This window comes from Pristiophorus japonicus, chromosome 4 (genome assembly GCF_044704955.1).
Source record: "Pristiophorus japonicus isolate sPriJap1 chromosome 4, sPriJap1.hap1, whole genome shotgun sequence".
Taxonomy (NCBI): Eukaryota; Metazoa; Chordata; class Chondrichthyes; family Pristiophoridae; genus Pristiophorus; species Pristiophorus japonicus.
In genome coordinates, this window is record NC_091980.1 from 99,514,457 (window position 1) to 99,533,235 (window position 18,779).

Here is an 18,779-nt window from a genome sequence, read left to right on the forward strand (position 1 = left end):
TATTTAATGCTAGCATAAAGGTATGCACAGAAAAACTTTTATTTCACTGTAAATAAAATAAAACAATTGCCCATTGTTAGTAAATTGCTGTGGCCTGTAACATTTGTGTGCTTGTTACAACCCAAACTAGGTTCAACATTTCCTTTCAAAAATAATCCATTTTTTGTGCATTAAAGTCAGTGATGCCAGTGCATAGAAATGGAACCAGGATTTATAAATTTACCCTCCAGCTTCAACTCCAAAATTTAGTTAATTTTATGTTTTTCCAATGATTAAAATAGTTAGGTTTCATTAGCATATCCCACTAGAAATTAACTAGTGGAGAATGGCTCATTTGAAACTAAACACTAATTGCCTGTATGAACATGACCAAAACTGCCCACACCCTTATTCTTCACTAATTCTGAATTCTATCTCAACAATAATATTTCTTTACAAGCTAAAAAGGAAAATGCACTAGTAAAGTTGAGTGTTTTACACTGGAGGGAGCAACATTTTGCACTTCCATAAACCTTTAGTACATATAATAAAATCTGAATACTGACAGAAAATTGATAAAAGCAAACGGCCATTCTGATAATGTTGGTTTCCATTATATTTCTCAAAACTAAAAAAACTTTTTGTTTTAACAAAGCTGATACTATATGTAAACATGCATATGGTTCTGAATAAGTAACATTAAATTTAGTGATTCACAATTCATCATGTCTCCTTGCGACTGCAAATTATATACGCAAGACAATTTAGTGCAACTGTTTGAAGGCCTTCTGAAATACTAGGATGTTAATATTATAGCCCAAAGGATTTTCTCCCTGTAGTGAAAGGCACTTTTATCAAATAATTTGAAGGTACATATCCCCTTTGCCTATTCACTTCGACAAGATACCATTCAGCGCTTCCTTTCTTATCATGAGCTTCCAGTATAGTTACAATTTGTCCAGGTTGTAAACTGGCTTCGTGAGGTCCTCTTGCTGTAAACTGGTATGCTGCAATAACCTGAACACACACCAAAAAATGATACATGAGCGACATGGTTCTTTAGATACTTGATTCACATTCCAGTAATCAGAGAATTGGGCCATAGAGCTGTTTAACATTCATTGCCAGTTAAACATAATGAGGAGTTGCATTCATTCTCACTTCATTCAGTTTGAAGTCCTTATAGCATACAAAAGAAATTACATTAGGGAAATGTTTCTCTCTGTGCATGTTAACAAAATCATAAACCCATTTATAAAGAATGTAGAGAGGAAAGCTTCCTTTGTAGCATTCCCAGTGAAGGTCCCTATCTCAGCACTTTAGTCTGTTGCAGATTAGGACTTTGAATCTTCCATACAGAAGAAATAGTTCTGTTTTGTTTTATTTGGAGCTCCCAGTTTTTCTCTCCACTTTCATAGCCCAGCCTATCTTTTTCGACTAGGCAAGGAGATTATATGGAATAATTTCTGACACTCCTGCTCCATAGCTAAGGCAGGATAAGAAAGAGATGGTCACTTTAGAGTGAGATTGATGGATTGATAGTTGCTCCATGAGATTGAATGCCCTATTACCTCCCGATGTCTAAGAAATTACAAAACCCAATGGACCATCGCAGTAGTCAATCAAGTTTGCAATGAAAAGAGTAGGAAATTATCACCTGAATTATTGAACATATTACTGTAATTCTCATTGTAATTTCATTAATTCTATATCAATATTTTAAAACTGGCAGAAATCCATAATTAATTATAACAAGAATTTCAAAGTATGTTTGTAAATAACTATAGGATCTTGACTTGTTTAGGATTGCATTATATTTTGGACAATAAAGATACAGCACTATTGTACAGGTTTTAGTGTGTTTTATAGACTTATGCAGTACTTTATGAGCGCTTTGACCAAATTATCCAGAACTACATTTCTCGGGGAGAAAAGGGTCAAATGAATCTTCATTATTGCTCTATTCTGGTACATTAAATAAAAATTCAAAATTAGTTTCAGAACAATGCAATCACGTTCAACTTATAAACCTTTTAATTGTAATGCCTCTTACTTGATACTGCATTGGTACTGGCTGTAGGCAAGGAGATCTTTCAGGCAAAGATTGTCTTCTGGTATTTATTCCATCCACAACAACACCAAGAGATGAACTCTGTGGCAGCAGAACGTTATTTAGTGGTGTTGCAGGCTGATGTGGACTCAGTTTTCCAGCAGGGACAAATCCTCTGTGACCTTATTAGAGAAATTAAAGTTTTATAATTTGAAGAGCAGCATTTTTTAAACTCAGTGGTAAGCACATATTTGTTTGCTAAAACTGATACAATACACAGTTGCTTATGTAGACAAATCCGCTTATTGGTGTCAGTTGTGGCTCAGTGGGTAGCACACTCAACTCTGAGTCAGAAGGTTGTGGGTTCAAGTGCTGAGAGACTACTGTACTGTCAGAGGTGCTGTCTTTCGGATGAGACGTTAAACCGAGGCCCCGTCTGCTCTCTTAGGTGGTCATATAAAATCCCATGGCACTATTACGAAGAGGAGCAGGGGATTTATCCCCAGTGTCCTGTACAATATTTATCCCTCAATCAACATAACAAAAATAGATTATCTGATCATTATCACATTGCAATTTGTGGGAGCTTGCTGTGCACAAATTGGCTGCTGCATTTCTCACTGCAGTAACTGCACTCCAAAAAGTACTTCATTGGCTGTAAAGCACTTTGAGATGTCAGGTGGTTGTGAAATGCACTATATAAGTGCAAGTATTTCTTTCTTTATAGCATTTACTGTTTTATTAGCATAATAACATTATCAAAGGTGATGAAAATAACCATTAAGACAATGGTTTTTAGAGTTTATTGTAAACTGTGTTCATATAGTGATTTTCTAATGGCAGACAGGAACTGGTTTAAAACTATGTGAGAACTATTAACGTTGCCCAGAAAATTAAGCTGAACTGTATCAATCATGGAGTGCATGTAATGCTAAATCGAGTTTACATTTGCCCTTCAAAAATAGATATGTGGTAAAAGTGAATTTGTTTACTATGTCTCTCTGCTCTCTTTCACTCTCTTCCCTCAGCTACCGAGTATCTCACTTAAAGTGAACGTTGTCTTCCCTTCAATGCTTGATTGCTTTAATTCTGTGTTCTTTTCGCATAATTTTGATCATGGGTATTCTAGGGGCTGGAGCATGGTTGTGACATTTAGCAACTAACCTAGCCTGTTCTATGTGGGCACATCCTACCATTGATTAAAAGCTGATTGTTGTTGGAAGTTCTTCTGATTGGCACCTGCTTGGCTCTTGTCCATGGGAAAAGAAAAGGCAGCAGGGTATGCCTGGCATCTCAAATGATTTTTTTAAGGTCAATACCACATAAAATTATTGTAATGTTGTAGAAGTAAATAATTATTTTCTTTCCGGGTCAGCTTTAAACCTTTCCGCAAGTAATTCCAGTCCAAAGATTGCTGTCAAGACAGCACTTTGTTCTGGTTATTGCAAAGTTGACTTTAATTGTCACTTTGGTCTATTAATTTATGTTTTTTACATTTGCTATCATTCTTATTAATTGCCATTCATTCATACAAAGCCACTCAGTTATGACATTTGATTACATAAGGTGAAAGGATAGCCTTCTAACCCACTGCATCCTGTTCCTGCAGTGAGATGTTTGCAGCTCCCACACTTGCTCACTTAATTACAGATAATTAGGAGAGAGAACTGTGTTTATTTTCTAAAAACAGTTGGAATTCAAAAAGCGTTTGTCATGTTCTTATTTAGTAACTTCGGACTACAAGCATAAATATAAAGCGAGGAACATGATTTTATACTCTCTCCTGCTAAAATTAGCGAATATACAAAAATATACTCTATGCTCTCAAAACAAGTATTTAGCTAAATATATATTTATCCAGATCACTAGGCAACGCATCCCCCTCCGAACAATTCAGGGTGTTTTTAAAACACTGACAGTAGCCTCTGAATAGTGATTGTCCAAACATTTGTATATAATAGGCTATTTTAGTTTGATGTGCAATATTTGCTTTTATTTTAGGGCTATGTTATAAAAGGCTTGTATGAAAATACTAAGATACTAAGACAGTAGTTGGCATATGCTCTTAGCTGAAGCACAAGTTAACTTTCCTATTAATGTAATTATTATTTTAACTCGGTAAAAATTATTGAAAATAATGAGCTTTGGGCACGGGAAATTACATTGTTCCCTTAAAAACTGTGTTACAAGGGTTTTTCATGTTGAAGGTTTATATTAAAATTAAATCAATGTAAATATCATGTTTATATTAAAATTAAATCAATGTAAAAGACATAGGGCTAGATTTTCCACGTTTTTTGCATGCTTAACGCCCACTTAACGTCCATTTTACTGCTGAAATGAGGTATAACGCCCAGATATCGCCCATTTAGCCACAAAATGGAAACTGAGGGTCATTTTTCAGAAACTTATTGCCGAGCGTTACTTTCTCCATGTGCGTAACGCTGGGAAAAAATAATACCGCCAGCCAATTTTTTAGGGCTGAATCATCGGAATGAGCAGAATCAATGGCCGTAATATCACCCAGCGTTAATTTCAGCACGGAATTAACGGCAAGATTCAATTATACCACCCGCTCATTCTTTTTGTCGTAAAGAGCATCATTTGCCGAAACTAACGCCCAGGAGATCGTCCACCATCACTTTCACCACTTCGCACACATATGACCCACAATATCGCTCGCCCAAAAAACGCCCAGAAAAAGTGGAACTGTTCTGAATGAACACCAGCGGTGTGGCTGCCATTTTAAAAATCGCAGGTCGCTTCATTCAAAAGGCTGCTTCAACTTCGGGGGAGTTTGCATTGACTCTGGAGTTCTTCTCAGGTAAAGTGACCATCTCAACACACATATTTTCTGACTCTGGACTATTGGGGGTTTACTCTAGGTGTATTTTAGTGAGAAAATTATTGCTTCTGATCAATCGTTATTATACTTTCATTGCAATGGGGCCAGCCATTTCTCAGCCTGCATCGATTAATATGCAGATTCTGCAGAGTGCCGATGGATCAATGTGTGATGCACATCATTATGTCCCCAATTAAAACGTGCAAGAATGAGGAAGAGGGCCACATCCCGCACGTACAAGGAAAAGAGGTCTTACTTTGACGTCTCCGACCACACCTGCCTTCGGAGACTGCACTTCCACAAGGTGGTGATCAATTAAATATGTGAGCTCATCAGGTCACATATGCAGCCTGCCATCAAAACATCAGTGTCGGTCGAGGTCAAGGTCACCGCGGCACTGTCTTTCTACACGTTTGGTTGCTTTCCGGCCTCCGCAGTTGAGATTTGCCCTCTGTCTCACCATGCAACCCATCGCTGCATTAGACAGGTCATGGAGGCCGTGTACACGCGAAGGATAGACTTCCATCCTGCCTGCCATCAGGAAATCAGCTTCCCCATGACTACGGAGGCTCAGACTGACAGGGCCGGAGAATTCTACCGCATTGCAAAGTTCCCCAGGGTGCAGGGAGCAATACAGTGAACTCACATCTACATGCGGCCACCTTCTGAAGACCCGGAGCTTTTTCGTAACAAAAAAGGATTTCACTCCCTGAAGGTCCAACTAGTTGTCGACCAGATCCAGCATTGAATGCCAAATGTTCGGCCAGTTTCGATGCTCACATCCTGCGTGAGGGCGCTGTTTCTGACATCTTTAAGAGTCAGCCACAAGGACAATGCTGGATGCTTGGTGATAACCGATATGGCCTAACCACCTGGCTGATGACCCCACTGCGTGACACCCACACCGAGGCCGAGAAGCGATACAACCAGAGCCACAGAGACACACACAATGTGGTCCACAAAACAATAACTCTGCTTAAGTAGCACTTCAGATGTCTAGACCACTCAGGAGGGGAGCTACAATACAACCCTACAATACAACTTCTTCACTCAGAGAGTTGTTAACCTGTGGAATTCCCTACCGCAGAGAGTTGTTGATGCTAGTTCATTGGATATATTCAAGAGGGAGTTAGATATGGCCCTTACGGCTAAAGGGATCAAAGGATATGGAGAGAAAGCAGGAAAGAGGTACTGAGGTGAATGAACAGCCATGATCTTATTGATTGGTGGTGCAGGCTCGAAGGGCTGAATGGCCTACTCCTGCACCTATTTTCTATGTTTCTATATTTCTGAGCAAGTAGGTAAATTTGTGATCGTGTGCTCCATGCTGTACAACCTGACTATCAGGAGGGGCCAAGAATTGCCAGAAGGAACTGAGGCTCCAACTCAGGAGAGAGAGGAAGAGGACGACGAGGGGTTGGATGCTGACCAAGGGCTAGACAATCAAGCTGGCTATGCAATCATGCCCACCACTCCCTCCAGACCACAGGAAAGGGCCCGTGGTGGCTACATAGCTGCAAGATTCTTACGTGAGGAGCTGATATTTGAACAATTTGCCTGAAAGAATGTTGCTATGAGTGACAACGCTGACACACTGCAGTGTGTGTGCAGCTCAGACATCAATGATGCCCATCACCTTGGTGCCAGTTAAAGTTTACGTTGATTGAAGTTAGGTTTTATTTTACCCTTTCATGTTAAGGAATCACCAGTGTGTAATGGTCCAGCTATCTAAGACAATGCGCAATACGGTTATGTCCAATAAAAAAACTTTATACCAACATTGGTCTGAAATCATAAGTATCACGGGCAAAAACACCCAAACCCCGCCCACACTTCACTTTTTCCACCATTGACATCAATCAAATGTTCAACATGTCCAGCAACACAGAATACAAATGCAAAGCAGGTGGGTGATCCCCTCCCCCCATATATTACAGCAAATTGCTTACACCCAGATGGAGATATTACACAGCCATCACCTGCGGACATGCACCTCACTTTCTTTCCCCCTCCCCTTCTTCTCCCCACCTCTACCCCTTCCCCTCCTCGCTCCACGGCGCCTGGCCGAGGAGCTCCTCAGGCAGTGCCTCATTGGGGGAATGAAGGCAGATACGGTGGTTCCATGGGTACGGTAGCGGGGGGTGCCGAGGGGGCAACATGCTCTGATGCAGAAGCAGGATCTTGGTCCTTCCTCTCATCTGATGTTCGCAGTGGTGGTGCGGAACCTAGGGGTGGAGTGCCGCGCTCTGGGACCACTGGGAGGCCTGTGCCAGCATTGCTCCTGGCTATCGCATCCAGGGCCTCCGCCATCCATGGAACGTACTCACTCATGGTAGCCAGCTGACGGGATATGCCCCCCAATGCATCGATGAGCTGGTCACCAATGTCTACAGTCCTCCTGGACAACTGTACCATCTCTCCGCTCTCATCTGGCGCTCGTGGACCAGACCTGCCATGTCCACGAGGCCTCCGTGGGGTCAGCGCCGTCCTGGGGACAAATGGGGTGCCCTGTGGCAAGGTGCTTGGGGCCAGTACCTCCAGAGTGGAGGCGGGAATGACTGGAGGAGCACTAGATGGCCTTGGGGTGGAATGGCTTCTGGAGCACGGCGATGCAGGTTCCTCGAAGTCAGCGCTTTCATCCGTGGAGAACAGACCCAGTGGATTGACGGATGAGAATCGGAGCTCCTCAGCACCAGATGTAGGATCGTCCATAGAGTCCGGCCACGCGCCCCCACCTTCTGGCCTCTATGGTCTTGCCTGGGGCTGCGCTGCAAAATACAAATGAAGTTATTAGAGGAGAAGGGGGTGCTAGGGTCACAAGGTGAGTCCAGCGCTACACACAGCATATGCACGACAAAAGCACCACCACTCTCAAAATCATCACAGACATCCCATTTCATGACCATCAACACATTTGCATTGCAATGATTTTCATTAGGCCAGCATTATTTCTAGGACAATTTTAGAAATCATCTATCATATATGATTGTTCGGATATGAGTGGGTGTGGCAACTATTGACGTTACATCACGCAATGGTGTAAACTTTACTCACGTGGCATAACTTCAGGGTCTGCAGATACTTCCATGGCTGTCTGGGTGTGCTTCCCCATGAGTGCGAGCATCCGCTCCTCTATCTCAGTGATGTCGCTGGGGACTGGTGGCCCCCCCACCCGTTCGCCTCTGCACGGACCTCATCGTCGAGAGCTTCTTCTGTAAAAGGTGACAGGACGACATGGCATGAAGTCATTGTGTGATATCATTGCTAGGTACTGTCACAGAGACTGATACAACACTTAACCGACAGATGTAATCATGATTATTATGAAAATTATCATTCTTTACCTAAAGACGCGCAGCGTGACCACAGGCTTTGAGTACAACATTCCCGGTAAAAGTGAATGACCTCACATCTGCTGATAGTCACTGTTGCAAATCAAATTATATAAATATATAAGTACATATAAATCAATGTAACACTTACTCTTGCGGATCCCATAAGGTCATTCCATCGTTTGCGGCATTGGTTGCCCTCACGTACCTCGTTGGTCGCCGACGAGATCACCTCTGCTATCTCGCTCCATATCTTCTGGTAGGCCTTTGGAGTGGGCTTCCCATGCCCTCCCTGTGTCAAATCACCCTAGTGTAATTCGACCTCCTGCAGGAGGGAGGCATTTGCCTCATCCGAGAACCCCCTCGCTCTTTTTGTGCTCCTCTCCCATCTCACTGCTCTCGCCAGCTTCAGTCTGTGATGCCTTCTCATCTCCCTCCATTATAGGCCAAATTTGGGCAAATATGTGGCTGGTAACAGCTAATTTTTGTTTCCCTTTTTGCTCTAAAGCTCTAAACTCTCCCTCCTTCCTTTCAAAGCAGCCACACCTCACCCACACACGCCTTCAGTCCCTCTCAGCTCCCTCTCTCTCTGTCTCCTCTTCTGCGCATGTCATGATGACCCTTGACCTCCTGAATCGCGGGAATTGAGTGATGCCATGCCGTTGCTAAAGACGGCGACACTTTACTGTTATGTCTATGGTGTACTTATGAATGACTCCATAAGGCAATATGTTGTACTTGAACTGTAGTGACCTCAGTCCTTTATTCCAAACTCCAGAGTGCTGTGCAAGCATGGTGTGCAGCCTTTTATATAGGGCCCTGTCACCAGGGCAGGAAACCGCCGGTCTCCACCAGTTGCACCCTCTAATGGTGCCAGCATGTATGTACACGGTGTGAACATTATTGATAGTGCATCAGGTAAACTAGTCTCCATCTTACACAATCTCACAGTGACTACACATTGAGTACATCCATAGTCAGCATATACAACATCACTCTCCCCCCAAGTCCTTTGTGCCAATTACCTTTGCACTATGTGCTCTGGCTTAGCTCTCCCCAGACTTAAGGGCCAATAGCCCTTGCACCTTGGCTGTGCTTTGGCTTGGCTCTCTCCCTGTTAACCCCCAAGTCCTTTTGCCACAACGTTGGGTAGTGGTTATCAGATTGGATGGTTCGATGATGCGGTGGAGTTTCCAGTGAGTTCTGGGTGTGATCCATGTGTGTGCCCATGGTTACATACATACATTTCCTGCCCACCTCCCCCCCCCCCACAGCAAGATGATGCAGCTGGCCCGTTACATTACCATCATCATCATCATAGGCAGTCCCTCGGAATCAAGGAGGACGAGCTTCCACTCCAAAGTGAGTTCTTTGATGGCTGAACAGTCCGATACGAGAGCCACAGATCCTTTTACCGGTTGGACAGACATTCGTCGAGGGAAGGGGTCGGTGGGATTGGTTTGCCACGTGCTCCTTCCGCTGCCTGCACTTGGCCTCTTCATGCTCTTTGCGTTGAGACTCAAAGATCTCAACGCCCTCCCGGATGGACTTTCTCCACCTCGGGCAGTCTGCGGCCAGGGACTCCCAAGTGTCAGTGGTGATGTCGCACTTTACCAGCGAGGCTTTGAGGGTGTCCTTATAATGTTTCCGCTGTCCTCCTTTGGCTCGTTTACCATGAAGGAGCTCCGCATAAAGCATTTGCTTAGGGAGTCTCGTATCTGGCATGCGTACTATGTGGCCTACCCAGCGAAGCTGATCAAGTGCGGTCAGTGCTTCAATACTGGGGATGTTAGCCTGGTCGAGGACACTGGTGTTGGTGCGCCTCTCCTCCCAGGGGATTTGCAGGATCTTGCAGAGACATCATTGGTGATATATCTCCAGCGACTTGAAGTGCATTCTATATATCGTCCATGCCTCAGATCCATACAGGAGGGTGGGTATTACTACAGGCCTGTAGACCATGAGTTTGGTGGGAGATTTGAGGGCCTGGTCTTCAAACACTCTTTTCCTCAGTTGGCCAAAAGCTGCGCTGGTGCACTGGAGGCGATGTTGAATCTCCGTATCAATGTCTGCCTTTGTTGATAAGAGGCTCCCGAGATATTGGAAATGGTCCACGTTGCCCAGGGCTGCGCCGTGGATCTTGATGTTTGGAGGGCAGTGCTGTGCGACGGGGACAGGCTGGTGGAGGACCTTTGTCTTATGCATGTTAAGCGTAAGGCCCATGTTTTCATATGCCTCAGTGAATACATTGACCATATCCTGGAGTTCAGCCTCTGAATGTGCACAGACGCAGGCGTCGTCCGCGTGCTGCAGCTCAACGACAGAGGTTGGGGTGATCTTGGACCTGGCCTGGAGGCGGCGTAGGTTAAACAGCTTCCCACTGGTTTTGTAGTTTAATTCCACTCCAGCGGGAAGCTTGTTGATTGTGAGGTGGAGCATGGCGGCGAGGATGATTGAGAAGAGGGTTGGAGCGATAATGCAGCCCTGTTTGACCCCGGTCCGAATGTGGATTGGGTCTGTAATGGATCCGTTGGTAAGGATCACGGCCTGCATGTCATCGTGAAGCAGGCGAACGATGTTGACAAACTTTTGGGGGCATCCGAAACGGGTCTTGGGAGTTTGGACCATAGGTGGCCTTGACTGCAGCGAAGAATCCTCGCATATTGTGGCTGTCGACCAGTTGTTGTATCTTCTGTGCTTTCTCCATCCACCACCTGCTCTTTAGGTCCCAAGTTTTTTGTTGGACCTGAGCCTTGAGCCGTCTGTAATGTTGTCTTGCAGCTCCCAAGTTGAGCTGTTGCATGAGGCTCAGAAATGCTTTGCGCTTGCGATCTATTAGTTCTTCGATCTCCTGATCATTTTCATCAAACCAGTCCTGATGTTTTCTGGCTGAGTGACCAAGTGTCTCTTCACAGGCACTGGTTTTTGAGGCCTGGAGAGCAGACCAAACGCGATGGGAATTCAGCATCTCAGGGTCATCAAGGCACGCTAGATTGGCTGTGAGGCGCTGGCTGTATAGGGCTCCCTTAGCTGGGTCTCTAAGTGCCCCAGCACTAACGTTTTTGTGGAATTGCTTCTGCTGTCCCCTCTGTTTTGGGGCAATGTTAATGTTGATGATGGATCAGATTAGGCGGTGGCCCGTCCAGCAGTTGTCAGCTCCTGTCATAGCGCGAGTGATGCGCACATCCTTGATGCGCACATTACCATACAAGATCTGACTCAAATACAAGGAAGGAAGAAAAACATTTTTTTTTCAGTTTCTATCCTGGCACCTAGGTTCCGTGACTTACGTTCGTTACGTTTTACGGTCGTGCGCCAGGATTGGGTAGATTGCATTTATGGTTTAGTCATGGTCAGTACTGAGATAGCAGTACAGGTATGCGAGGACGCTAGTTCCAGAGCAACCGGGCGGGGTCCTAGTCGTCTGATGGCGGCACTGCGCCCCCTGCTAGCGGGGTGGGCTTGGTTCGCTCACCGAGCCAGGACTCAGGACCTTTGCCGTTGTCTAGTGATGGGCAGAGCCACAGAAGTGTGTAGCCTCCCTGTCCTCCTTTGAAGGCTGCAGAGTCTTCTGCCTGCTCTCTCACGGTGTTGGGAACCTGGCTGTCCCAGGTCCCGTTTGGGGAACTCGTTGGTTCTGACCTTTCGCTCCCGGACATGGCCGAGGTAGCGACTGGGTCCGGGGGCTGCACCGTCTCTACCCGGGTGGTGGGCAACGGCGGCCGACTGCGCGTATTGGCGCTGTTTTTGTTTCCGGGTCCGTGGCGAACGGTGCCATCGGGTGCCTGCAGCGTGGGATAGACCTGGGGCAGAGTATCAGGCTCCGCACCCTTACCCTCCCGAATTCGTTGCATACTGCTCTAGGGGACACTCTATTCCCGACATCTCGCAACACCATTTGGTTCTTTGCATTAGGACTGGTACCGACATCTCGTAACAATATTTTGTTCTTTATCTTAATCGGTTCGTTACATTGATTTTCATACACACAATGTCTCTTTAAGTTCAGTTGGTTGCAGGTCTCCTCTAAGAGAACCCCTGCTGGCTTTACCCCATTCAGATCCTTTGTTGGACCCCATGTGTTGGTCCCTCAGCGTTGCACCTCGTGATGTTGCCGTTGCCATCTTTTTTTTCAGCCACGTTGCTCTTCTCTGAAGCAGGAACGCCACCTTGCCTCGGTCCTCGAGGTCGACACCCTTAATCCTTCTCTCCCGCGATTCTGCCACAAATGCTGTGATTTCGATCTTCCTCCCCAGGAGTCCTGCCACTGGAGCTGGGAAGGTATTTTTAGATCGTTCCGATTGGATCATTGCCTCGCAGTCGTGATGGACGGTCTGTGCCTCAGGTGCTGCACTGGTCTGTTCTCTGGTGCCTGGCCCAAGCGAAGGTGAGATTTTGCTCTGCCTCTGAGCACGGCGGACAACGATTGCTGGAGTGAAGAGGTCTTCCCATTTCCACTGGATCTTCCCCATCCACCTTCTTCCGAGTAGCGTTGGGCCATCACCTGCAACAATCTACAGAGGTAACTTATGCACCACGCCATTATGGATTACACATACATCCGCACTACCAAGGACTGGGATCGGCTCCTTGGTGTAGATGCGCAACTTTGCTTGTACTGGAACCAGCTCGGGTCGTTTTTCGTTCCACAGCCTCTCGAAGGCATCCTGGCTCATCACTGACTGGCTCGCTCCTGTGTCCACTTCTATGAAGGCTGGAACGCCGTTTATCTCAACTTCCATCTTCACTGGAGGACAATCAGTGGTGCATTTATACACTCCAGACACTTCTTCTTGGGGCTGAACTGCCTCTCTGGCCAAATCTTCATACTCCCCACTGGCTTCAAAGTCATCTACCAACTCTTCTGCTAGACGGTGAGTTGTATTTCTTTTATACATGCGCTGGAGGTGGCCCTTTGTGTTACAGGCTTTGCATACGTATTCCGCAAACCGACACTGGTGAGCCCTATGGTTTCCTCCACAACGCCAGCATGGTGCTACTTGATTAGCACCCCTTGCGGACTCTGAGTTCTGGAACCCTGAGATCTGTGCTCTCTGCCCTGGGCAGAGCCACGTTCTACAGTCTTGCCTGTGAAAGGCACCATTCTGTGTACAGTACTTGTCGGAATTCAGTCCACAGGCTGAATGATTTGCTTGGTGCTGCAGGTCATGGTCATGAACGCCTGATTGCTGCTGATGGCTTTCTGCAGGTTGACTGTGGTGTCGGCAGATAGTAGCTTGTGAAGGAGGCCCTCGTGGCCAATTCCTATAACAAAGATGTCTCGCAATGCTTCGTTGAGGTGCATGCCAAAATCACATGGTGCCGCAAGTCTCCTGAGGTCGGCAGCATATTTTGCAATCTCCTGGACCTCAGGTCTGCGGTGAGTGTAGAATCTGTGCCTGGCCGTGAGGATGCTCTCCTTTGGCTTAATTTGATCGCGGATTAGTTCAGTCAGCTCATTGTATGTCTTATCCTTGGCCTTCATGGGTGCCAGCAAGTCCCTGCTGAGGCGATAGACCTCGGGCCCACAACTGGTCAGCAGTATAGCCTTGCGCTTCTTTGCCAATGTGTCCGTCTCCCCTGCCAGGTCGTTTGCCACAAAATATTGCTCGAGCCTTTCCGTGAAGGCATCCCAATCATCATCCTTTGCAAAGTCTTGTAGTGTGCCAAAGGTAGCCATGATCGCGTGAAAGTCCTTATTCTCGTCGCCAGTTGTTATGTCTATAGTGTACTTATAAATGACTCCACAAGGCAATATGTTGTACTTGAACTGTAGTGACCTCAGTCCTTTATTCCAAACTCCAGAGTGCTGTGCAAGCATGGTGTGCAGCCTTTTATACAGGGCCCTGTCACCAGGGCAGGAAACCCCCAGTCTCCACCAGTTGCATCCTCTAGTAGTGCCAGCATGTATGTACACGGTGTGAACCTTTTTGATAGTGTGTCAGGTAAACAAGTCTCCATCTTACACAATCTCACAGTGACTACACCTAGAGTACATCCACAGTCAGCATATACAACATTTATGGCAGAAGGTCAGTGAGATTTAACACTACCGCCCATTTCATATCGCTTGCGGTAATACCCAATTTCAAAATTGGAGACTAGGTGCTTTGAGAATGAGGGAGAAGCCGACGATCTGACAAACCCATTTTTACTGCCCACGCTGGAAATAACGCCCATTTTTGGGCGATATGCACAAAAGTGTAAAATCTAGCCCATAGTCAAAAATAAAATGAGCTCTGTTACTGATGGCATAACATCACAAATCATGCGAATTATTTTTAGAATACTTCTTTAAAGGAGTATCAATGCTTTTTAAAGTGAGCCTTCTGTTCTACAGTATATTGATTGAATCGGACATTCATCCCTGTGGCCAGTGTTAAAGTCCAATCCAGACCCAATCTTCTTCCATTTGCTGGCTGTAAGGTCCCTATGTGAAGTGCACTTCAGCAGTTTCAAGCCAGTTCCAATTGGGCAGGATCACACTAGTGCAGTAGTGGAGGATCTTCTTAGTTTGGGGCTGTGGCAGATTATTGGGGTAGAACAAAGGGACTTTCACGCTGTATCCAACCATGGTATAACTCACTGGGGAGTACTTGAAATATTTTATTTCCCCAACAATAGCAGCCCTTGCCCTGATTAGCACAACAGGCTGAATAAGATCTCTATTTGTTTCTGTAGCTCTGAAAGTTACACGGTGGAATGTTAGAAATGATTAAGAGTGGATCAATATGTAGATAGCAAAGTAAAGAAAATCTAATTATTTTATCAGACAAAGCTGAGCAACACCAAAACAAAGTTTCTTTGACAGTCTATTATGATTTTTTTTTAAATTTACCATTTGAGACTTGCTTCACTCCAAATAAGTAGGTTTCTCTTTTTACTTTAAAGAAAATCAAATGAACTGTGTTCTATGTATTGAAAATTCCTCAGACTCTGATGGAATGCATCACAAAAGTAAATCCAACAATGGATATTGATTCTTAATTGAAAATTATTTCTGGTGCTAAAATAAACTATTAAAGAGCAGTCATCAGACTAGACTGTTGCATCTTTCATCAAAGTACTATGAATGTCTTTATGCCCTTAGAGAACCTATTTTGGAATGTTCCAGGTTATTTTGTACAAACTATTTTAGCACATTAAAAAGAAATATGGTATGGCAATAATTCCACTAATGGTCTGGTCTAATAATTCAAATATTTTATGAGACAGTATCATCAGTGACATTATTTATTATATTATACTTTACCTCCATGTACTGGTTACAATGTATTTTAAGAATTACGTTGAATAATGCCTTGATGTGTTATTTGTGATAAACTATTGGCCCCAATTTTAATTTGGTGGGTTTTGTCAGATGGCTGACCCGCTCCAACAGAAACAGATTTGGGCTATTTTAACTCCCGGGCCTCATTAACAATCCACTTCCTGCCTCGAACAGATGGGAAAAGCTGCCAGCTTGTGGCCCACAGCCTTTGCAAGCATGCGTGCAGGTGCAGGGATGAGGTTCCAGGAGCAGCTTGCATGAGGGAAGGAGGGAGTTTGGGATAGAGGAGGTCTAAACTTTCCTTGTGGTGCCAGGAGGAGCACTCCCATTAACAAACTTACCTTAAATGGTCCCAAGTCGTCTTCTCGTTTGACTTCACCTAATGTGAAAGCTGTAGTGGCTTCCCCGCTCAGGATGGCATAAAATAAAAGTCGGGCCCAAGATGTCATCGGACCCACATCTGCAGGTGTCAATGAGAACTTTGCGTGGAGAGCTTAACTGCCCGTCCAAAAGTCTGAGTCAATGTCCTGGATGACAGGATCCAGGCGAAACTATGGCAGGAAAGTAACCTGGAGCATTTTAACTGCTCAACCGTTCTGTTTCCGCTGGGCGGGTAGGATTAAATTCGCTTTCATCGTTCAGGCGGCCTGGTATGTTTTTTGACACGATGTTAGCAGCCCCGTCCTGAGGTCCCCACCATCATAATTTGGTTCACTCTTCATGAAGGGGCTGAGTGTACAGGACACAGAAAAAGCTGCAAGCCTTGATAATATCCCGGCTGTAGTGCTGAAGACCTGTGCACCAGAGTAACTACTCCCCTAACAAAGCTGTTCTCGTACAGCTGTGAAGCTGGAATCTACCAAACTACATAGAAGATTGTCCAGGTATGTCCTGTCCACAAAAAATCAGATAAAACCAATCCAGCCAATTAACACCTTATCGGCCTCCTCTCAATTCTCAGTAAAATGATGGGAGTGGTCAGCATCTGTACAATCAAGCAGCAACTACTTAAAATAATCTGGACATGACTATTAATGCAAGAGAACAGGGATTGTTCCTCTGATACACTCTTCAATGAGTTACTGCCGCAGAACTCTGGCTGCCTCACCATCCTCTCCCTCTTCATGCTGAAGGTCTTCATTCAATAGTGGCTCTATGCATTGCCCTGTTGCAGAGCAAAATTATACAGCATGTAGCAAACCATTCACATGGGGCACTCTTTGTGGGCTGCATTGCAGGAAGCCACCATGTCCTGGCATCAGTAGTGTTGCTTGAGGACTCCAATGGTCTGCTCGATTAGTACTCTAATTGTGCCATAGATCTGATTGCAGCACAGTTCAGCCATTGAGCATAAGCTCCTGAGAAGATCATGAGCAAAGCATGCAGAAATGGCCTGCAGCCCCAATCAGCCAGCCTCTTGCTTGCTGCGCAGGAGCAAAGAATTAGGGGGTGGAGGTTCGGTGCAGAATAAAAGCATCATGGTAGTGCCAGGAAAGTGGACACAGAGTTGAGTGATGTAAAGCTGATAATCAAACACTAGTTGCACATTGATGGAGTGGAAGCCCGTGTGATTCGTGAGGCAGAGGGGTCATCTAAAGCAGCCTGTAGGGGCGATGTGGGTACAGTTAGTGAGGCTCTGAACTTGGGGAATCCTGCAATCTATGCAAACCCCAAAGCCCTATCCTGCTGCTTCCATATATCCACGGGAAAAATTATGAAAACGTTTACTCTTGCTAAACGTTACTGCCCGGGGAAAAATTTAAAATTTCTCCCAGACTGCTCAGTATAGGACTGATGACAAGAAACTGGAACAAGGCAGCAATATCAATTGGCACAGGAAGAATTCAGGTAGGGCCAGAAGGGAGATACTTTTAATCAAGATTGAATAGAGGACCAACATTAACAAAGAAACAAACAACCTTTCCTTCCTTCCTCCTTCCCTTCTTTCCTCCCTCCCTCCCTCTTCCCTTCCTCACTTCCTCCACTCTCTTCCTTCCTTCCCTTCCTCATTTGTTCCCTCTTTCCCTTCCTTCTAACCATATCATGAGAGCAATTAATATGAAGTTCCAGAAGGAAATGGCAGGGGGAGCTGTACCTAACACTCACTTAAATCACAGAACAAATTATCTGAGCTTTATGATGTGGGTCGAAGCGAGATGCACAGAGACACCTAGATATTCAGTCATTCTAGCTTTAGCAATATTTGAGCTATTCAGAAATAGCAGGTGAGTAATTGCTTAAAGGATCAGTATAAACATAGACATCTGTACATGCAGCCTTCCCTTCTTACTGTGTTGCACTTATGGAAAAGTGGGCAGTGTCCAGCAGTGGCAGTGTGGCTGTTTTTTAACGGCCAGCCCTCATTAACAGGCCAGTTGCCGACCCCAACCAAAAGGGCCAGGAAGTCGACATGAGGCAGAAGGCTACCGTCCGGAACTGACGGGAATGGTCCCCGGCACAAGGTAAATGTGTCCATGAGGGGGATCCTAGGTTGGGGGAGCGGGGAGGGGAAGCCTGGGCACTCCTGCTCCTTCCAGCCCACAAGGAAACTAAAAGAAACTTAACCTGCTGGGCATCTTCAAGTTCTGGTTCCTGTTGCCAGCAGGTTTGGTATGGCAGGGAAGACATTACTGCCCACCCGCTCAGGCCTCAGGTTAAACTAGCAGATCGGGCCCCGATGACATCATCGGAATCCGATCTACATACTAAAGGTGACCCTGCCAGCTTCGGGTGGGTAGTCTTTCCGCCTCCAATTTAAAGTTGCAGTCGGCCAGATGGGAATGAGAAAGCCCCCCACTCCATTTTAACTGCTCCCTGGCCTGGTTTCCATCAGGCGGGGAGGAGTTCAAATATACCCCAAGATATGTATTCTCTTCTCCTCCCAACTGCCTCTAACAATTCAAGCGATAATAGACAGAATCAGAAAGAGTTCAGACATGTACCTTTATAACATTTAAGGTTATGGGCTAGTACCATAGAATTAATACACAAGAACAGGCCGTTTGGCTCAACCAGTCTATGTTTATCCTCCACACGAGCAGTGATCATTATTCCTTCTACCCATTCTGTTCCTATATCCTTTCATTCCATTTTCCATCAGCCACTTATCTAACCTATCCTTAAAAGTTGACATGGCCTCTGGTTTAATCATTAACTTCAGTACTGCATTTTACAGCCTCAAATCTCTATGTAAAGAAGTTTCTCCTGCTCTTTGTCTATTATATATTACATTTAATCTTTAACATCTATTCTTTCCCATTCCTTCATAATTTTAAACACTTCTATCAAATCAACCCTTATTTA

The 18,779-nt window shown here is 45.2% G+C and overlaps 1 protein-coding gene across 2 annotated transcripts in view; it reads right to left on the reverse strand.

The window, feature by feature from the left end:
* Positions 1-490: 490 nt before the first annotated feature.
* The window catches only part of arhgef37 (Rho guanine nucleotide exchange factor (GEF) 37), a 210,005-nt gene continuing 191,716 nt past the window's right edge, over positions 491-18,779 (reverse strand). For both annotated transcript variants that reach the window (XM_070878453.1, XM_070878452.1), the window contains exons 12-13: positions 2,033-2,211; positions 491-996 (exon numbers count right to left, since the gene is read on the reverse strand). In XM_070878453.1, coding sequence (XP_070734554.1) covers positions 790-996; positions 2,033-2,211 — 386 coding nt within the window. In that variant the 3' untranslated portion in view covers positions 491-789. The remainder of the gene's footprint in view (positions 997-2,032; positions 2,212-18,779) is intronic.